Below are 22,294 nucleotides of genomic sequence, written 5' to 3'. Positions count from 1 at the left end.
GGCACAGACAGTGACAGCAGCAGATTTCACATGGGAAAAACCTAATTCAAGAGCCAAGAACCTTAAAGGGGAATTTCGATGAAGTAATAATATTAATGACACACAAGCAGCTATAATTTTACATACATGCAGAAATGCACATACTTTCCTCAATCCTATATAAGACTTTGTACTGATGTATAATTGTTTTGTATTTCAAGCCAAGATAAAAAAACTGGCATTGCTGCTGGAATTGACCAGCCACAGATGGACTAACTTTGAAAGTTTTTGGACCATATGAAATTGAGCAGAAATTCTATCACGGGTGCCAATTTCACAAAAAAGTAATCGCTGTTGAACTGGCAGGCATCCTACTTCCCTCACTTTGCTTAGTTATGCGAAGACTAACCAAGACATCTGTCAGGTACGTAATTTAAGATGGGTAGGTCTTTGCTAGTGCATGAAACTGGATGGCCCTGGAGTTTCAGTTTTTGAATGGGATTTGGCTTCCAGTCAGTGCATTAACAGTTTTCCTCTCCAGTTCTGAAGGCAAGCACTTGACACCCACTGATCAGTTCATGTCCTTCTCTCCAGTATGGTTTCTTTCCTCAGCTGCCATAACCAAGCTGTGCTCTTTGTCAGATTGTTTTTGTTTTGGATGCCTTCCAGCTCATGTCTTCTATGCAACTGGTACAAGAGGAATTTAGGAGGGAAGTACCAAGGCCACGTTCTTCAATCCTGTTTTGTTAGGAAATGCTCATTTGGCAATCCCAACATCATTAAAAATTATTCTCAATAGGGTACGCTCTGCCAACATATGACCTTTAACTGTTAAGAAACAGTAAAGAAAACACCACAAAGGTAGGTAATTCTATAATCAGTTCGGGTATTTGACAGATAACAAGGAATAGTGCTCTTGCATTTAAGCATGACATTTAAAAAGCTGGAGTAACGTTGCAGGTGGCTGCCCTTGTATCTTGATCTGTCTGCTGTTAAAGCTGCTATCCTACCAAAGTTCCCCTACAGGAGGAAACTACATTCTATCACTTAGATGTGTAGACTGGTAATTAACACGCTGACTTTCAAATAGGAATCACTGCTAACACTTCTGCAAGTGTCACCTCCTCAGCTCAGATGTGCTGATCACACAGCCTTGTACCAGCACATTTGCACAGAACCGTATTCGAATCCAGTATTTGGAACCCACCTGGTTTTTTCACCTTCCCAATTCACATACAGGGGTTGTTTCCTACCAATTTTGTAGGAGTTTTTTGTCATGTGCAAGGAAAAGAGTTGAAGACTAGGCACAGAAGAAACCAGTCTCTTGTTGAGCTAATGAGAAATTATAGATTTTGGTGGTAGCGAGGATGCACCAACATTTTTATTGCAATAAATTTTTTTATTATCCAGGGTGCACTTGTAATGACTGCATATAGCCTCACTGATTAATATCCAATACTAAAAATGCTGGAAAGGTAATGTTCAAGTACATAGAGAACGACATTGATCTGCCTTACCTACATAAACAAGTTATTTTAGTGTCAATTTACGCTTTGTATACAACCTGCTTTCCAATTATTCAAGGGAGATCAATATTTATGACAATTCATTAAAGAATGCAGTTGACTTTTACTGTGCAGACAACAAAAAAATGCAGTCACCAACACACCACTACATTAATTTTATGAAATCAGTTAACAAAATTATTGTAAAAAATAACTTATTTTCTAATGAGCAAATAGAAACAAGTTGTACAGCTCTCCCACATTCCTGTGTTGATAGGCGAAAACGGCATTGAACCATTATACTCAGTAATTCAAGAACAAAACCACTTCACTGCTTAGGGGAATAAAAATATTTTTGTCTTCTTCCCCAGTCCCAAACTCAATATTGGTTTATACAAAAAAAAAAACCCCAAACCTCACTTGGAGTTACTGCAGAAGTTCCATACTCTTTACTCTCTAACTTTGATACGGAAGTACCTGATAGAACTATCCTACTGGCATGTACATGATTCAAGTGAAGCACTGGTTGGCTCCTTCCAAGTTTTTTTAGTTGCCAGCATACTAAGCTTAATCTTCCGATTCCTCATAATGTGCATACCCACTAGCATAGGTCCTTCCTAAATTCAAATTGCTGAATACATCTGTGGTCTCAGTATCTGAATCCTTCCCTCCCTCATCAACATCATCTTCATCATCATCTTCTGCTTCATATTCATCATACTCATCCTCACGGTCACCTGCTTCTCCAGCTTTGCTGGAGGAGAGGCTCTTCCAGTAGGCATCATAACCAGAAGCTCCATCTGCATCTTCACCTCCAGTCTGTCGGCCAAATTTCAAAGAGCGTGCTGCAGGCAGACAAAAATCATTATGTTCCCGCTCCTCAACAGCAATTTGAGCTGAGCATCTGACATTTCTTTTCCATCCTTTTTCACTACTCAGCAAAGAGCATATAATGTTACACATCCTTCTTCTAAATCTGACATTTTCAGATTCAATTCTTGCTCTGACAGAACCTTTCTGCTACAAACAGCCTATCCCTCTGCAGCCAAGTTTGTATAAGCAATAACTGCTCCCAGAGCATGACTTGGGTTTTAGGATAAACCTTTGGTACTCTAACCAAGAAAACCTGTAATTGGATGTGCTTTGCAGACAGAATATATATTGTGATTCATTCAAGACTGGTTGAGGTAGATTGTATGTCATCAAATTGCACTTCGAACTTCATTAGCCAGCTTCTTGTAGATGAAATAATGACTTAGGTGGTGATTTTTTGCAATTGTTCTGTAACTAAAATCTCAAACTAGACAACAGTTTTCACTGTATTGCAATCAATTAATGATTAAGATAAAGAGACCGCTTTATTCTAGAACTAAGAAACAAAGTTTTTCCCCAAAACAAATGCAACAAAGCTCTGCAAGTCAACTGAAAGTAAATGGACTTTACTTAAGTTTTCCTATGCAAAAAAGCAGTCGCCAATAGTACTTGCATTGTTTGTTAGCTAGAGAAGCAGGCTTACTTGACATGCTGAGATCCTTTGTCTGCTGAGTTTCATGGCCACATTTAGGGCAGGGAGGCTCTTTTCCTTTTTCCTGCTTGAAAACCTTACTTCGCACATGATCATCACAAAAACATGCCTGTGGGGTGAAAGAATAAAAAAGGCTAAATGTTTTAATCATAGAAGAATAGTCTCCAGCCAGAAGCAAGCAAAAAAAGTGTCTAACAGCAGCAGGATTTTCTGGTTGGGATTAAAATTTAATGAGCTCTATCTGCAGTGGAACTGGAGTCTCTGCGCAGAGCAACGGCTCCTGTGTTGAAAGTAAGTTTCATGGCTTCCTGGGGAAAAGACTGGGTAAAAGCACTGATAAACAAGCACAGAAAGTAGCACATTCAGGAACAGGATCATAGTGCTGCCCACAAGGAGCCTGGAAAACTTTGCTTTACATTGACAAGCTTAAACAAAATACAATCAGAGATGTATGCCAGAACATATCTATGCAGTGACCTCAAGGCAAGAATTAAGAGATTGAAATTTCACATATTGAGCACCAGGGTGCCAGTGAACATACCTGGAGAAAGGAAGAATTTGGAATATGAAATCAATGCTATGGGAGACTGCAGGGAAACAAAGAACGTAAGAAGAGCAAGACCAGGCAAGAAACCAGCACCTGCAGAAATCTGGGCAATGCTGATGATGAAGCAGGTGGAACTTCTTACACAAAATTACTTCCAAGTGTGTAAAACCAAAAGCCTGACATCAACAAATTAGCCTGTACATCTGCAAAACTGGGTTAGCTGTGGAGATTATTTCTATTGGATCCAGGCTGCAGCAGCGTTTTCTGGTGAGATCATCACTTGACTGTTTTATAAAAAAAACCAAAAACTTTTAAAATTGTCTTGGTTCTACACTGGATCCACACATAGTCCAAAGCCTTGGATTCTGTTCAAGACCAAGGGTTTGTTTTGCGTTTTTTTTCTGAAAAGGCCCAAACATTCTACAGAGCCAATTTAAACTCAGAGGGCTGGACAAAGTGAAGATCACTTCACCTGGTGTAAAGATGCACAACACTGTCTTGTAGCAAGTGTGCAAGCACAGATAAAAGCCCTTTTGTCCCCCATAACACTGCCTCCAGGCTTCAGAAACTAATACAAAAGTATGAATATTTTTTTAATAATGTAGATGAAGGCATGACAAGGCTTGTAACCAGCCTTGGGGACTAAGGAGAACAAGTCTAAAATCACAGCTACTTGCAACTGTTTTTACTCTTTACCTTACAACGCAGGCATGAATGCTGCCCAAGCCTGTTACAGGAAACACCTGTTGGAGAAAATCAGTAAGGAAAATTCAGTACTTGGAAACTGGAGATCTGTGATGATTTTAAAACCTTGTAAAAGTATGTAATAATGTAACTGAGGTGCTTATTTTTAATTCCTTGACACAACTGCACTTTGGCAACGCAAACCAGTCGTTTTACCACACGGTACCATTTTACTACATTTTTTTCCAAGTTTAAGTCTCATTGCAGTAATGTGATTTGACACTAAAAGTTCAAGAGCAGAAAAAGTTTAACTGTTTCTTGAGTTTCCGAACTTTTAAACACAAGTTTCAGAACGGATTTGATATTAAGTGATCATCTTGCTTTTCCTTTTCTCACAATGTCAAAAGAAGGAGTGCTAGTATTTTACAGTCACTTCAAACAACACCACGGCAGCCTTTAATACCTTTATCTCATTTATATGGGATTTAAGAACACTTAAAGCTTGCAAAATTCCAAAACTAGAACAGTTACTTTTTTCTGTAGCTTCTGTCATGTCCTCCGGAAATGTACTTTCTTACACACAACTTCAGATGAAAATCTATCTAACTGTGTTAAAAAATTATAGCTGGCACATGAACTGCAACAAGAATCAGTGCTCAAAATCGAACTTGCCCTTAAGCTTCAAATTGGTTTCTTTACTCCCCAAGAGGGAGTATAGTAAAGGCAACCACACAGGAACTGGCAGCAACACAAAGCAGGTGAATAGTTACTCCTCAAGAAGCAGTAATTTTATCAGTCCCTGTGCAAGACCCATTCCCTTCCACCTTGCCTTACCCCTGTGAGAACAGTTTTTGAATCTGAAGTAATAAATATCCTGAGTTCTCCACATGAGCAGGACAGCCAGGGGATTTAGCACTCTGTTAGGTGTTTAAAGATGGAACTGGAAATGCTAATGCATATATATTCAAACATTTCTGGAGTATCCGCAATTTAAAAAACTTCTCTCAGAGAGTGATGGACAGTAACAATACCTTTTCCACAACTAGAATGGGATTTAGACCACAACTGCATGACTGCATTTCAAGTTCATGTATCCTGTAGAAGTTCAGCTTTTATAATCTTGTTACCACACACTGATGAAAATCCTGCCTCTCTACCAAGACTGCAATGTGCCTCAAAATGTTGAACACAGTGAAAACCCTCAAAAAAGCAATTTTCCTATTCAGGGTGTGACATCACATCTGTGAATTAAAAGCTTCCAACAATCACTGAAAAAACATTCTTGTGGAACAGCTGTTGCTGCTTCAACATTGCTATGCAGGACGATATTCTGGCAGAATATATCAAGAGAAGCTAATCAAGGCTTAGAAAATAGTTGGCTGGGCAAAAATGGATCTGAGATGAAAAACGATATAAAAGATTTCTAGACGCAGACTACAACATTGAAATCAACAAACATTCTGAATTGGAAGTAATCAATTAGGACAAGAGATAAGTCAGTTCTGAAGAAAACAGTCTTATACATGATAGAGCACCTTGAACTTCTATAATATGGATTGAAAAACGTTGCAATAATCAAAATACATACAGGTTTTGGAAAGGATAAACACTTGTTTCATGGGGATAAACCAAATAGCAGCTAATGGTGGGCAGAAAAGAGAGACTCCTACAGAAGATTAGTTATTTCAAACATGCATAGTCTTGGTTTGTTTGTGTTTTGTGGGGGGTTTTTGTGTGGTTTTTTTTTTTTTTTTTAACTTCCCCTGAAGTTTCCCTGTTTCAGCCTGAGATGAGTAGTGGACTAGAAAATTCGGCCATGACCATCATGTCCTCTTACAAATACCAGTTTCAGTTTTGTCCACGCAATTAATCAAAGTTCAAAAGGACAAAAAGTCTTCAGCTACACCTTCTTTACTCAGTAAAAGTGGACATGTATCAATACTGACACATTTGATACATTACTAACTTATATGTCCACAGTCCAATGGTCAGTGAAGAAACTAACATCGAGTTCATGTTCTGGATGAACCCTAGTTTTGTTACTTCTTTCTGTGCTCACCCTGTCTCACTGAATCAGATGATGACTGCTTCCCGAGCCACAACCTTCCTCAGGACTTGCTGCTTCTGCAAAACCAACAGCTGCTAAACCTTCACCAACATACAGGCCATCTGGGAAACACAGCAATCTGGGAAAGTTTAGCCAGACTAACACAAGTAGTATTATTTAGAGCAGCTGTTTTCCATGAGAAACAGGTATGTCGAAACAGTTCATCAGTGTGGTCAGAAGAGTGGAAGAGTGCTCCTTGCCTGCAGAGCTCTGTGGACTCAAAAAGCAGCATTAGCAGTTCCAGCAGTTTTGCTGCAGTCCTGCCCACTGCCAACCCTGCAACTTCAGAGACGGCTGGCTCCTGCAAAGGCAACTTCCCTTGGGAGGCCTGTAAAAGCCAGGCAGGGAAACAACTACCATGTACAATCTGGCATGGAGGAAGGTCAGAAACAAAAGCTCTAATCTAGATAACTGGGTATCAAGAGCAAGCACATAAGAAACAGGCCCTTTCCTCCAGTGGTGGTAAAAGCTATTTGGAAAAGGTGATGGAGAGTATCCTGGAGCACAGAGGAAGCAATTGGAGAGTCTGCTTAGCTGTGGTGAAAGGGACTATGAATAACTAACTTACATTTAAATGTCTCTGCTTCCAGAACTTGGCAGCTGGCTTGATGTTCAAACTGATCATCTTCACAGAGGAAATCGTGGCAAAAAGAGCAGGCAAATATTCTGCCTCCTAAAAGATTTATCAAGGCAAAATAATCAGCAATAGGCATAAGCATCAAGTTCTGCTCTGCAAACAATTTAGGCAGTAGTTTCGACTGACGACCACTTCTTCCTTCTGTCACAAATGCTTCAACAAAGTCCTAAATCAGACACTGCCATCCATTATTACATGGTATTTTTCAGTGTATCTTACAATGTAAGGCAGCACAAACATAAAGCAAGTATTACTTCTAGTTATTTTCTTCATTTTATTTTGACTATGGCATTAAGTATTTTTCTTACATCAGATCACGTTCTCATCCAGCCTCCTTCCCTCCCACCGCCTCACCTCTGATGGGCACTTGAAATAAACACTTTAAAGGATTCCACAAATGGAGATCAGTATGGTTTGCTATGCAATTGGGAATCCAAATACCCATACTAGCATGCACAAGTGAAGAAGGAATGGCAGAAAATTGTGTGTTGACAATCTGATGCAGTGCTTAATTATGTGAAGGGCTCAGCTGCTAAGACAGTTAGTACTTTAGATTACATAACCCTCCATGAGTTGAGCAGTTATGTTCTTGAGCAGGTCATTTACATTCCCCGCTGCATAAGGCCTATTTTTAAATTGGGGAGAGTGCTTTGCTTTGAACAAACATACTGCAAAGACTGATAGTGAGTGAAGATTCAAAATGCTATGTTAAAAATATAGAGTAATTTAAGCAATGTGAGTAGAAAAGTATTGGTTAGATTTTCTTACTTTCAAGTGTAAGCAACCTACCGTGGTCCCAGACACTTCTTTCGCACTCAACACATTCTGCATCTGCAAGAGGGCAGATACACGCGTGTGTGCTGAGACACTTCCTCCCGTGACACACCCAAGCTTCACAGAAATCACAGATTGCACCCTGCAATTACAGAAAGGTATCATCTTGGGATTTCTGCAATATCTAGAGACAGACTCTTATTCCATAACCCTGAATGTATCCAAGTATCCATTCTCTCAGTGGGTTCATTCCAGCTGAGCAAGAGAGCATGAGCTGCATCTGTATTCCTACCAAGCTGCTCCACGGTTCATTTCGTTTGTTTGATATTCGTTTCTTCAGGATTAAATATCATGCAAAATAACTTGGTTTTCTCCTTTTCTGATTTTTACATTTCTTACCATAAATCTTATGCATGAAAATTGTGTCCTCCAGCTGAAACCTGAGATCCATAAATGACAGCAATGTTCTGGCAAAAATGCCATTTCAAAAAAGACCTGAAAAATGCCACTAGATTCTTACATCTGAAATTACTCATTTGGATTTTAAACCAAGCTATATTAGAAAATAAGCTCTGCAGAGAGCAAAGATCAAATAACTCATTAGAAGTAAGTCAGACTAACCTTCATTGTGATTAAACTACAAGATCTACACATCAACTATCCCTTAATTGCAGCATTTAAGAAGCCTCCTCAGCCCGTATGTAACAAACTACCATGTGTATTACAAGCACACAAAACTAAGAAAACAATGGTGAATCCAAATTGATTGTTGATGAAAACAGTGCATCAGTGAGTACAGGAACTTCAGACTGGGAAGGCCGGTTGCGTTACTGAGAAAAGCTGATTGCCAGCTGGAGGCAGAAACAGGACAGAGTTCAGCCCCTACAGCGTTCAGTCCAGAGGCTGTGACATGCCAAGCTTTGCTTTCCAGAATGTAGAACTAACTTCTAAGAACAAAAGGCCAGAAGCTGTAACTATCTCTGCCGAAAGCCCAAATGTTTGTATATGCTTTTAAATAAAATTCCCCCCCTAATGCCATGGAACAGATTCCTCTCTGCAACACTGATGATCTTTGCAATACTGAGAAGAGAGTGACAAAAGTCCACTGGTTTCTACAGAATGATCCTAGATTTTAATGAAGACTGGGAATCGGCTACGGGGCATGTAAGCTCCAGTGCTGTTAATGCACGTGCTTAGGGCCTGCCACCAACACGTATCTGTTAGCATCCAGGACATGTGTCACGAGTTTGCAGTAGCTGAACCTAAAAATGCAAAATTTGGGTTTTCATATATGGGAAAAATCAGATTGGAATGGTAAGATGAGAAAAAAACCTTGGCACAGTACATGCTACCGTTCCATAGATCTGTTTTATCTTTTTTGAGCAAGATTTACATAATAGTCTCATAGGGCAAAAGAGCTTGTGATTTTGTATACATACCACCATTGCTAGTCCCGTACTGTACACACCAGCATGTTTTATAACACAGTCCGAAGACTTCATCATGCATTTGGTTTTTCCTGTTAAAAAAAAAAAAGAAAAAAAGGCAAGCAATCAGAAGAAAACTATGTAAAAATCAAAAACACTTAGAATGAATGTTCATGTAAGAGCAGTACTTCAGCCAAACGTCTGTGCTTAATTGTAAATCTAGGTAAAAATAATGCAAACTAATGTCTGCAACCTGCAACCCACCCTCACATCTCCCTTAGATCAAATTAATTATCCGTTTTCAGCCAAAATCTCTTGCCCCAATACTGAGATAATGAGGCAGTGCATTGTCTTGCTTTATGTTTTGAGGCATTGGCAAGAATTTCAAATGTCAAAACAAACCAAAAGCCAAAATTAAGGTGAAAGTCAAGCAATGACATCTTAATAAAGCTGCCTTTAAAATTGCTGCTACTTCTGTCCCACCATAAAAGCAGCATGTGCTGTGTGCAGGGCTGAGGCCCTCTGAAAAAAAAACATGTACATCTGATCATTTACTTACTTAGATACATGGGGGGTTTTGTGCTGGTGGGTTTTTTTTTCTTTTCTGAAGAGATATTACCTCCCAGACAAAATAATTCCCTTTAAATGCAGGGGTTGTGTGGGAGAAAAGGCCACAGTCTGCACTTAAAAATCAAGCAGTTAGGGTGACAAGTTTCTCCTACTCCTTGCCTCTGACATACCAGAAAGATCCACGCTCTGTATGCAGTTATACAAGCAAAGAAAATCTTGTAGTTAGTCCGGGCTACTGCAGTGGAGTTTTATCACTGATTTAAGCTGCCCTGCCACAGACCCCTTCAGTAAGTGTTATTGCCTGCTTAGAGAAACCAGGAAAAGGGTGCTCCCTGCAAACCCACTCAAGAGCTGACAAAAACCAAACAACACTCTGAAAATGTCATTAAATCCCAGTATGCAGCATCAGCAGAGTTTTGTATTAAATCACACCTCAGATACTAAATGGCATTTGGGAGGTGGTGGGGGTATTGCTGGGCCTGAACATTGCAGTACAGCTACCTTGCTCCCATTTCTCAGCGACTTCTCTAAGAAAGATGCTCTTGGTTTACAGGAGCTGTCCCCAATATTTGACTAAGCACCAAACAGCTCTAATGGTCTTTGTCTTGGAAAACCCTGGAACTCAATATTCATTTTGCAGCTGTTGTTAGGAACCCTTTTCCTCCAGAAACATACTGCAGCTTAAGATAAATTCAACACACAGGAGTCAACTTCAGATGTATAATATACTGCAAGATAGACAGTATGTTTTTAGTGCTTCACTGCATGATGACAGAGGGAAGACTTAGGAAGGATGACACACTGCCATTGCACAGCCTGGCTTCCAGAAATGCTCAGTATCTGCAGGTCCCAACAAAGGCACTTGAAGCTGCAGATGTCAGCAGCTCTCAGAGTCAAACTACAAAACAGCCAAATTGCTTAATGACAAATCAAAAATCTGCAAGGGTGTGTTGAAACAGTAAAACAACAAAATTCACTTTAAAGTATGAAATTACTATCAACATCCCTTGCAAGCAAGCAGCTGGTTTTTTTTGTTTTTTTTTTAAAGCGGGGGAGGGGGTGTGCATTTTAACCTGATTCAGAGCTGAGTTTTGTCACTAGGAGTCCTCTTCTTGTGATTTCAAAGCATCAGCCCTCTAGCACATGTAAGTAACATGAGCAGCATATTACATTACAAAACTATGTAAGTTGAATAATGTACTGTTGCTTTAATTGATATTAAACTGATCAGAAATTATATCACCCCTAAATTTACTGGCACCTTGCTGGCAGTCAAAGCATTTTTAACTTTGCTCTTGTTACATTTTTATGAAACAATACTCTACGTGGTCACTCTAGGGTAATGGTCAGTCAAGATGTTCTCAATCCTAAAAGGCAGTGAGGCAAATTCTTCTGAAGATCAAATACTGAAGACAAACCAATGACCCTAACTTGCAAACCTCTGGGTGTCAGAGGCATACCCATGAGTGCATGATCAAGCAAGATCACTTCTCAAGGAGGACATTCACAGCAGATTTAAAAGAACCTGCTCCCAATTCACAATGGTACTTTAAGACAAAGGTACTCTAACTGCTGAGAGTTTAACGCTACAAATGGGACTGAAGATACCATGGTTTTGTTCATTATTTCTACTTACCACATTGTGCGCAAATAGGTAATTTTTGAACAGAGTTACAGAAGTAGCAAAAAGCTCTGTTCTTCTGTCGTCTAGGCACATGGAGGGGAGAAAAAAAAAGCAAGCAAGCATTAAAAAAAAAAGACCTGTAAAATGTTTGAAACCAATTAATACTAAACTACTGGTTTTAGAAGGGGAAAAATACTTACCTTTGGCACTTATCACATTCCTAAAGAAAAGAAATAAAACATTGGTAACTATTTTTATTCTAACTAAACTACATAAAATTTACAGACGCCACAGGGACTCTGATTTAAGTTCTGATTAAGAATCTGAGTTTTTATTCAAGTATTATACCTCTGATGCAAAATGTAACTTAAATATAAAGGAAGGATGGCAGGAAGATTGACATTCTAGTGGTGTTAAATACAATCAATATATTATCGCTGGGTTTACATAATATAAAATCACGTACTGTAATATATAATACTTCAGGTTATTTTACCATTGAAGCATTGCAAGGGTGTTTGGCTAAATCTATGTTGGCTCTTGAAGCCCTTATCTGCTTTTCACGTTCACGACGGTTCTCAGCTTTCTTACGAGCACCAGTCTTCTTTTTAGGCATTTTTCACTCTGTGGGAGGGGAAAAAACAGGTATGTAATGAATGTACATAAAACGACGTATGTAAATACATGGATACACGTGACACATGCAGCACTAAAACTGGATCTTGGAGTTCCCACGTTAACTGTGCTTCATCTCCATTCATTTTCTCTTCTGAAAGTTTCTTTTGACACGTAGATTAAGGGGCCAGTCCCTTAGGAAGAGTCATGTGATAAATCACTAAGAATACTGTGATCTGGAAAGGACTTTGCTGTCTTACACTTTGCACTTAACTGTCTTTGAAGTATTTTGTCTTAAAAAAACAATATTGCCATGTTTTATAGGTTGGTTTGCGATGGGCCTCTGGTTTTAGTTTGCCTTGCCTCTTTAATAAGGACAATGCTCAGCTCATTTTCACTTCTCTCTCTTCTCATGCCCGCTACCTACTTCAATCAGTTAAAAAGCATTCTTCAGGTAAGCAAATTGTTGTGTACTGCAAAAATGCAGATTTCACTTTTCATGAAGGCTTAGAAAACAAAATTGCATACAGATTTAAGAGCTATGACAAAAGGATGTTTGTACCACTTATCATTCTGGCACATGAGCAATAATGAAGAGATAAGCATGCACTGCTTTAAGATGCCACTGCTTTAAGATGCCAAGAAGGGTACACATTGATTTAATTCTATCTGTTCAACGTATGTGTCTACTTTAACATTCTAACATGGAATGCAATACAGTGGTGAGACCATCAGGCAATCAATCAGACCACTGTTCTCTTGTCATATCCACAGTACTCACATATGCTTAGTTTACTCTGTGTTTATAATAAATTAGGCAAGTATTATCCTGACTTCATGAAATGGACAACTAAGATTAAAGGTGTGGTCTGATGTCAGAATTTCTCCCATTAACATGGGCACTCAAGATAGAGGCCCTTCCTTACGCTCCATCTTTATCATCCCCTCACTTCTGCTGATGAAACTGTTGTTGGTGTCACATTCTAAACTAGATACAGGTTAAAGAACTCAAACCCAAACCAACAAGCACCCGCAAGGCCCAGATTAGCACAATCTGATGGGGGAAGACAGTGAAAGGGGCATCAGGGGTATTTGCTTAGCAAGCATGGGAATAAGAAAGCAGCTAAGGAAGAGGCAAGGACCACTCTACTGACAAAAAAGTTGCCTTATTAAACATAGTTCTAAAAAAACCACTCCCGAGTCTATGGCCTAGGTGGACATACTTTTTGTGCTGTCACTACCAAATCACATTTCCTTGCAGACAAGATGGCTTAAGTTTTGGAAGTGTTTAGCTCTTATTTTGGTACCTCACCACTGTGCTTCTCTTTTGAAAATCTGGCCTCTCTAGCGAGTTGCCCCAGCATATATTGCACTGTACAACTAACCCGCACTTCTTCTAGCTACAGGCACACCTAACAATGCTCCTTGCTCTGCCTCCGATTTCTAAAACTGCAGAAATGTATTTGCAAACAATTGATAAGTGAGACTCCAGTGTAATCTTAAAATCTCCATCTCCACTTAGGGAATGAAGTACCTGCTTTTCCCAGCCTCATCCCTAACTTCAAGCAGACATGTATGCTGGTATCTGTAAGGGAGAGCTGAAGCATCAACAAGCAGCAAATTGTAGCAGCTTAAACTTGGAAGAAAAATTAGTATCTTCATTCAAAAAGTCTTATAAAATAAATCCAACAATCCTAACTTTCCTGAACAAAGAAATATATTGTTCTGACCAAATGCTAAAATTTGGTTTTGATAGCATACATAAATCAGTTTTCTCACCCTGCAGCACTTTGCACTGTTTAAATTGTATTAGTGTCATATTTTGTAGTCAATATCGTATTGCTGAGCTGCCTGCTGGCAGTTGTTATTATTCTAGAGCGTGACGGTTCTGACACTGGGAGTCCAATGTGAGGACTCATATTGGACTTGCACACTAATTTTCAAACTGCTTGAATGCTGATTTTACAACAGAATCTAATGGTTAGTATTTATACCTTGACTTCTACGCATTACCTCGTAATTGAAACCACGAAAATGACAAACCATTTTCATGAAAAATGGTCTCAGTGATACTGAGGACACACTATGAGAATTCTTTAAGATGATAGTTTTTAGAAAGTTGCACTAAACTAAACAACAACAAAACTGCAATGTCAGGTCCTTTTAATAAAGCCATCAAGTCAAACCAGGCTTTCAAACACCATCTCATAAATAAAAACATCCTATAGATGAGTATGCCATCGCTCTTTCCCTCTGAGCTTCCACTTAAGATGTTTGTTGTCTTCGCCCCGAGTTCCAAATTTTTAGGGAATTTACCATCTTTTGATTTTCTGACTGGAGCTTCATAATGTTACAATGCCAGAAATCATGACAGTAAAAGCTTTGTTTACCTACAACTCCTTTCAAATCACAGTATTGCACCTTTTAAAAGCACTAATCAGTATCTAAAATGCCGCTACATTATGTTCTACCTCTACTTTTGGCCACGCTTCTGTCATCTGAGGCTGACGGATGACCCAAAACTGTTATTTAGGCACGATAACACCTTTACTAAATGCTCAGACAGGAAAGCCCCAGTGGAATCATCTGCAGTCCAGCTCCCCTGCAGGGTGCAGCAGCCAGACTCTCCAACTTAATGGCTGATGCTGTGGCACAGAAAGCTCAGAGTTCAGATATCGGCAAGCTGTGTATGAGGTGAACAGCAGTTCAAAGGAAAAGCCCCAAAATGTACTGTGTGAGTACTGGGTCCCCACCACTGTGTGTTTCACTCTGTAAAAGCTTCACCTACTGCTCTTCACGTGCCTCCTCTATTTGGTAAGGTGAAGGTAAGGGCAAAGACAGCAGTTCCCACCACAACTCCAAAGCCTGCTTGTGTATTTCAACTGATGGTTTGTGCTATGTAAAACACATAAAGTCTGGCATCTAAATTCTCTTTTGCTCATACCATGCCTGTGCCGTTTCTTCCCCCACCTTAAAGATTGTCCTTGATGAGGTCCCAAAGATGCACACTAAGTTTGCAGCAGACAGGAAAGCAGATTGCATCAGCAGATTTCTGGATTTTCTGTGCTGAGCGCGACATTCCCATGCGTCATATTATCTTGTCTTATGTGACACACTAACCACCTTGCTGTCACAAATATAATGAACAGCTGTAACAAGCTATACATCTGGGGGGCTGGGTAACTGTTGCCTTACTCTTGTCATGCCATGCATGTACTAACAGCTAAAAGAGGCCTTCCATATTTCAAGACTTCTTGTATTTGAGCATAAAATAGCTTCTACCTTATGCATAAGCATCAAAAGAGGAATCACAGTGAATTCACTGGGTCACATCTGATTCTATGGAGAATTCAACAAAATCTGCTTTTCCACTTTGCAAGCGTTACGCAAGACATCAATATTTGGAAAAATCTCTTATTAGCAGTATTTCATCCTTACGTCCTTCCAGTCCACGATTCCTCCTAATGATGAAATCATTTCCAAGGCGCTGTGACTTCAACGCCGTTCTCCACCTCTGCGGAGCTGCCCTGAGGGCGGCTGCGCTCCGTAGGGCCCGGGCGCGCAGCGGCCGCCTCAGGCCCGGCTCTAACCGGCCCCCCGCAGCCCCCCCGTCCCCGCCGGTAACGGTCGCCAGGCCGCCGCGCTCGCACGGCCCGATTTATGGCTGTCAGGTGAAAGGCCACCAGCAGGCGACAGCTTTTTCGGAGAACACGCGCGCTGCGGCCCCTCGCTGCGTTGTTACCTTACTCTTAGCACTTTCACCCAGGCCCCCAAACTGTCGCAACGCGTTTCCAACGCGGATCGCCGCGCTCCGTATTTCTCGGCCCGTATCTCCGGGGGCGGGCAGCGACCGTTCCGCTAGCTCGGACCGAGGAAGGCGCGGCCGCCCCCTCAGCGCCCCCCCCGCCGCCGCGGGCGCCCCCCGCGCCCACCTGGCTCCAGCGGCCCCGCGGAAGCCGGAAGCGGCGCGCTCGGTGCGGAGCCCGGCCGGCCCCGCGCGGCGAGGCGGGAAGGTTCCGAGGGCGGCCGCGGGGGCCGCGCCGCCGCCTCAGGGCCCTGTCACCGGCGAGCAGCCGGCCTTCCCCTCACGGAGGCGGGCAGCCGCGGGGCGAGGGGCCGGCCTCGCAGCACGGCCCGGCGTGCTGGGTGGGGGAGGCTGGAGGGGCGAAGCGGGAAGGAAGGCGAGGTGGGCGCTGAGGGAGCCGGGGGGGCCGGGGTCTCTCTGACGGCGGGCAGGGGGCAGTACGAGTGCCAGGATAGCAAGTCTGTACTTTCTCCTCACAGAATTGCGGTGTCTGCGGGTTGGAGCTCGAGTGGTTGGCAACCAGGAAAGGGCACGATTTCCACACTGCAGGGAAAGATTTGGAAGGAGACCACAAAAAATGGTAAATATATGGTTACCAAAGGCAGCGTTCTTATAGCAGGAGTAGTTGGCACCTGCGTCTTGTGTACTACTGAGCACTTGGTGTTACAACGCACGCTGCATTTGGTGCACTTGCATCTTGGATTAAAAAAACCCAAACAACCCAAAAGTGTTATCTCCACATGGATGTCTGTGTTCTGAAGAGAAACAGGAAAAAAAACCTCTTTTGGTCTTGTTTTGAGGGTCCTAATTAACGGGGTTTTTCTTCTCGCTTAAAAGATGCTGTTGGTTTCACTGTGGTTGAGAAATCTTTGAGCAAAGTTTTAATATGCTTTTTGTATGGATGTTAATGGTGGTTCTATCCTCAAATTTTGTTTACTTTTGTGGCGATTGCCCCACAACTTCCACTCATCAGAGACCGAATTTAGGGCATAGTGCTTGCAACAATTAGTTGTGATTGTAACTGGTTAGGGTCAGCACCTGAAAAGTTACCTCTGAAATACTTCATCAGTGGCTTCATCAGTTTACAAAATAAAGTGTTGTTTAATCTTAATGGTAGAAATACAACACAGCTTAAAAAGGGAAATAATACCCGTACCATAAAAAACCACCCCAAACTGTACACATCTGTGTCCTACCTGAGGTTATGCAAGTCATACGTTGTCACAGATCACTGTGCCTTTCTGGAGAATTCAGTCTGCTGCTCAGCAATTTCTGCTGATTTCCCACTCAGCCACCCTAGAGGTCTGTAACCCAGTGATGCTTGCTTGAGTTCTGTAAGAGCTGTGAGCTCTGAAGCTTGGTTTGGTTGGCAGGCATGAAAGATACTAGATGAGGTGTGAAAGGGTATGAAGTATGCGCTGGAGGTGAAGACAGATGTGGAGACTTGCTGCCCCCTTTTCTTTGTGTGAATGGTGAGCCCTTAATTCCTCTTCATAAATGGTATACGCACAAATAAAAATGTAAGGATGTCTGATTCATTTTAATATCAAATGTTCTTCCTACAAGCATATTTATTGCTCTTGTGCATATTGCTTAGAAAACCCTTTGTTGAAAACATTAGATGATGTATTGTATAGATATTTAAATGAAGATGAGTGCAAGGACCATGGAGCAGTTACATTCTAGTGTATTTCATAGTCTTTTGCCTTGGAAGGTTTGATACATATTCCATATAAGTAAGTCCTAGGGCACTGTTTTATTTTTTGTGTGCTTTGATCATCCTTTCACCCAGGTGGGGTGGTTGTATTGCTTCACATTGTACTGGGTCATGGAATTCTTACTGAAAGCTTGTTGCTAGTTATGGAATGTGATTTTGGCTTAATGAGAGAGGCAGGTATTCACTGGCCACCGCTATCTTGCCAGGAACACTCTTAACTTTTATGGGGCCAGGGTTGTACCTCACATAACAAATCGTTTGCTTGTCATGCTTCGCCTTCAAGATGTAATCTTCACATCAGGTTATTGGGACACACAGAAATCAACGTTATTGTTTAAGGCAAAAATTCATGATGATGTCTTAACAGGACATTTCTCCTTTGTAATAAAGCACGTGGAGAAGTAATTTTTAACTATTGTCAGTAGCCATGGCTCCATGTGTAACTAACAACCTAAGCAGAAAATATGATCTTTTGTGAGACCTTAGAACTTTTTGTGTCATTCTCACTTTTATTAATTAATTAATTAATAATATTCTTTTATTCTGGTTGTGACCATTGTAGTCTGTCTAGTCATGAGTGCAAGAACACAATGAGAATAAACAATATAGCATTGGAAAAAGTACACAATGGGAATAAATGATACAGCATTGGAAAAAATACAAACAGGAAGTTTTAATCTATTTTAGAATAATTATCCTAGTCATCTAATCTACTTTCATGAATGAATGAATGAATGAATGGAGCTGTTAAAGGAAGAACTTATATGTATCCACAGATGTGGCAATTGTCCTCTCATTTGAACGGGTGTTTTTGCATAAACAGACACATGAGTGAAAAAGGGGGGGAAATCTAGAAAAATCCCAAGGAGACTGGTGGATGCTAAATTTTTTTTATCTTGGTCTCACTTACATGGCTTTTAAGCAGTTGTTTTATTTTATCCTGTGAAACTCTTACTGCCTCGATTATGTTCCAGAAACCACCCTCTAGATGGCAGGAGTTAGTCATTCACTCATGAACGGTAAAATACCTTGTTTTCAGAACGGGTAAAGTGGCCTAGGGCTGTAATACAAGTGAATAAAAAAAGAAAAATTAGATGAAAATCGCCAATTTGGAGCTATTAGCAATGCTGGACTACTCTCTGGGGAACTAGTGCAGACTATTGTTTCAAAGGTATATGCAGAATGTAGTGAGAGTTACCCCCATTTTTAAAGGTGTTTTCAGTGATCTTTGTAAGAGAAACTATGGACAGTGTGTGTGTCTCTGAACTGTCATAATTCTATATTACCTTACAGAGAATCAGAACTGTCATGTTTTTGCTTAATGGCCACTGTCTGTCTAGCTGAGGAAACAGGACAGGACTCTTTGAGGGCCTCCTACATTGCCTGACAAAGGTGCTTGTCTATTCAGGAGCTTGCATGACAGCACAAATATTGGTGACTATCTTAACCCTAAGCTGTGCAACCTGCAGAGTAAAAGTTGTACACTAGAGAGAACTGGCAGTGTATATCACTCTTGTAAACTAAATGATGGAATGACAGCACAGCCATCCTGGTTGGTATTTACATGTTCAAGGTATACCCTTGCAGCATGCATTGGTTTTCACTCCTGTTTTCCTCTGCTACGCTGCTCTACATCTCCTAAAGTTAGTTTCACCTATGCAAAGGGCCACAGGATGCTAATAAATCAGAATCCCTCCAAAATAAATTGCTGTCCAGGTTGCAGAGTAGTGAAATTTTGTGCTATCTCTTTACCCCTCACTCCATTTTTTGTTCATTTTTTAGAGTCTTGGCAGGGCAGAACAGTAGCACTATGGATTACATATTGACTGCTGGTCGAATACACGTTTTTAAGGCAGTAAATTCACAAGCATTTTAAATGGGAATAATTCAGTGAAAAAAAGTGTTGGGAACAGTTGTCTGAAGGAAGGTGGGAGTTGCTTTTTGTAGTGACAAAGCTGAGTAGTACCATGGCAGTACGGTGTACCAGCTCATGTGGTCACTAAGCATCTTCTGAGTTGTGCTGCTCACTCCTTTGTCTGCTCATCTCATGGAAATTCTTCCTTTCCAGTGAGGGCATGTTTTGGGGATGGACACTTATTTATTCCTTAAACTACTCAATAACAAAGGATTCATGCATCTCACTTCTACTATTGAAAATTATTGAGATCAGAAAGGAAAATCAGGAAATTAGGTGTGCACAGTCTCTATCAGAATGGTAATATTCTGGGAGAGATAGGACTTTCATGTGCAGTGACACTGGACTGTGCTGGATGACAATGACACATGTTTATTGTCTTTTGCTGTAATATCTCGGTCCATTTAAAGATACAATGAAATGTGTGAACTATCAACTTGAAATAAATGATGGCCTGAGTTGCTGTAATTTACTTTTAATTTAATACACTGCAATTTCTTTTTCTCTAAATAATATGCTGGTTCTGATCTAATTAAGCCCTTGTTACCTACCTACCTACCTATTATCGTAATTATCTTCGTTACTGTAATGTCTCCTTGCAGCATTCAATGTTTGTCTCCCTGGGGGATGCATTGTAAAATGGGTGCAGCATATACCTTTCTAACTGACCTTTGAAACAGCATACATCAAATTTAATTTGTTTTTAAATCCTGGCCTTGCAGCAACTGACCTTAAAAGTCATGTCAATATTTGTTTGATGTAAGATAATTTTATCTACAGACATTTATCCTTGCTGATTTAGCTACATAAAGAAAAGAGAAACAAAGAAAAGAACTTGAGGCAAAAAATCTTTACTGATGTCTACTGAATTGGCATGTTCAAATACCATATTTTTAAACAGGCCTCCCTGAATTAGGTGTTGGAAAGATTTTGTGTGTGTGTGTGTGTTTTCTTTTCCCCTGCTATTGTAACTGATGCTTACAATCATTAATCTTAACCCTGGAAAATTATTCCCCAAGAAATTTCTAAATGCTTATTTTGCCTGGTCACTGTTTGTGAAATGTATCAAAGGGAATAAAGGGGAGAAAAATAAGAGATAAAAGGAAAAAAGAGAATTTGCTGTTAAGTGATCAGAGTTCTGATTCAGGGAGCCCACTCAGCTGTTAACTTCTTTATTAAAATCTATTAATCTTTCCTATGATATTCAAGTTGTATATTTTCACATTTCTTCCATGACTTCAATAACAAACTGAATAGCATTTTATCTTGGTAGTTTGTCAGGGCTTTTTTGTTTTGTTTTTTAAGATGAAAGACATGCAGTAAAGCCAATGCTGTAATTTCTCTGGCACATTTAATGTGGTATCATAAGTTAATTATCATATGTTAATTAAGATTGCTGAGGTGAGAGGATAGTGCAAGACTAATCAGTTACTCATTTTCTAACAAAAAGGCTAAGCAATAAATATTTGTGATGGAAAAATAGCTTGTTGGCCAGTAGCAAGTTATTAGTATTGGTTTTCCATTATGAGATTGTAATGTTGTAGATTATCTTGTTTCCTCTGACCCCATCAAAAGTCTGGCACATGGTGATAAATTTGCTGCATATGTGACACTGGGAGGCTTTGTGTGTGGAGAAGAGGGAGGTACCCGACAGAAATAAGCAGGAGCACCTATGTGACAGAAATGGAAAAAATGAAAAAAAAAAAAAAAATCAAGGTCAGACAGTGGATGACTGATGACGAGAATTTCTCTCTCGGTGCTGGAGGCTTGTCAGGTGTAAGTGACAGAGGAGAGTGAGAAATGTGAATGCTTTAATTGGTCACAGGATACGAGATAAATTCACCTCACTTCAACTGTGTAATAATGATCTTGTGGGTCTGAGCTTGCTGTCTGGCCTCTCCCTTTAATCAACAGGGAGAGATGGGCACCTGAAGGAGGTCAACCATCTCTCAGGAGAGGCTGATCACTTTTTTTCTGTCATAAAGCTAGGTGCCGTGAAACCTACCCAGGGTGCCTACCAGCTGTCTGTGCCAAAGAAAGTAAAGTTCTAAGGGTATACTGAAGATGGTGTTTCCGGTAGGGCTAGGGAAGAGAGCGCGGTATCAAAAATGTCTCACAAGACATTATCTGGAATAGTTGGTACAGTTACCTGTATCTAAAATCTAAAATCTAAGATCTAAAAATGGGGCTGCACAGCTGTAGCCATACCACATGGGTTACGCTGGAGCATGCTAAAGCAGAGGAAGGAAAAAGAGGGGCTGAAGTTCCTGTAGATTTCCCACAAGTCCCCCTGTAGTATGGACCAGTTAATACTGTTAATTCATTGTTCAAGTAAAGAATTCATACAGCCAGGTAGAAGGAAATGTTGCCAGGATGATCAGGAAACAGAAGCCTGTTACATAGGAGGAGGTTAAAAAGATGTGCTGTATCTGGCAAAATGAAAGGTCAGAATGGGGTAGGGGGGGTTTCCATCAGTGTGCCAAGTAAGGGGAGGTGAGCAAAAAGCCTGTTCTAGCACAAGAGCAAAGGGATATGAAACTTTATAGTCTGGGGCCACACAGCGCGAGAGAGATTACAGCAGTAGGAGAGTGTCAAGGTTCAGGGGCTATAGTTGTGTGATGTATGAAGAGAGCTGAGGTTGTTTAATCTGGAGAAGGGAAGACTGTGAAGATCTAATTGCTGTATTCAAGGACCTAGAGGGAATTTATAGAGAGACAGAGCCAGACTCTTCTCAAGGGTACACAGTTAAAGCACGAGAGGCAATGGTCACAAGCTGCAGCAAGGGGAATTATGACTGGTATATGGAAAAAAATTGTTCAGAGAGAGAGTGGTTAAGTAATGGAAGAGCTGTGCTGGAGCCTCA

At 40.6% G+C, this 22,294-nt stretch overlaps 2 protein-coding genes across 6 annotated transcripts in view; one reads left to right on the top strand and one right to left on the bottom strand.

Annotated features, from left to right (window-relative positions):
* Window positions 1-22,294, top strand: part of RNF150 (ring finger protein 150) — a 222,449-nt gene that overhangs the window by 50,544 nt on the left and 149,611 nt on the right. For both annotated transcript variants that reach the window (XM_080403070.1, XM_080403069.1), the window contains one exon: window positions 16,279-16,379. In XM_080403070.1, the coding sequence (XP_080259196.1) occupies window positions 16,279-16,379 (101 nt within the window). The remainder of the gene's footprint in view (window positions 1-16,278; window positions 16,380-22,294) is intronic.
* Window positions 1,346-16,117, bottom strand: ZNF330 (zinc finger protein 330). 4 transcript variants are annotated; one of them, XM_080403147.1, is made up of 10 exons: window positions 15,927-16,117; window positions 11,876-12,003; window positions 11,580-11,599; window positions 11,392-11,462; window positions 9,198-9,277; window positions 7,774-7,900; window positions 6,916-7,020; window positions 4,253-4,299; window positions 3,001-3,118; window positions 1,346-2,329 (listed from the first exon to the last, which is right to left on the bottom strand). In XM_080403147.1, the coding sequence occupies exons 2-10, from the start codon at window positions 11,993-11,995 to the stop codon at window positions 2,052-2,054; spliced, it is 966 nt and encodes a 321-aa protein (XP_080259273.1). In that variant the 5' UTR covers window positions 11,996-12,003; window positions 15,927-16,117; the 3' UTR covers window positions 1,346-2,051. The 4 variants fall into 4 exon arrangements, with proteins under 4 accessions (XP_080259273.1, XP_080259274.1, XP_080259276.1 ...); XM_080403148.1 differs by lacking the exon at window positions 15,927-16,117 and adding an exon at window positions 15,737-15,898; XM_080403150.1 differs by lacking the exon at window positions 15,927-16,117 and adding an exon at window positions 15,433-15,712.

The sequence above is a fragment of the Falco punctatus genome, assembly GCF_963210335.1.
Source record: "Falco punctatus genome assembly, chromosome: 1".
NCBI lineage: Eukaryota > Metazoa > Chordata > Aves > Falconiformes > Falconidae > Falco > Falco punctatus.
Note: the sequence above shows the minus strand (reverse complement) of the source record. Positions and strands in the feature narration are given on the sequence as shown.

Coding starts and splice junctions, on each gene's coding strand:
- ZNF330 (XM_080403147.1), bottom strand. CDS start 11,995: ATGCCTAAAAAGAAGACTGGTGCTCGTAAGAAAGCTGAGAACCGTCGT. Junction 9,278..11,391: donor ACCTATTTGCGCACAATGTG/GTAAGTAGAAAT, acceptor TTTTTTTAACAG/GAAAAACCAAATGCATGATG. Junction 4,300..6,915: donor GGAAGCAGAGACATTTAAAT/GTAAGTTAGTTA, acceptor TTTCTCCAACAG/GTGTTTCCTGTAACAGGCTT.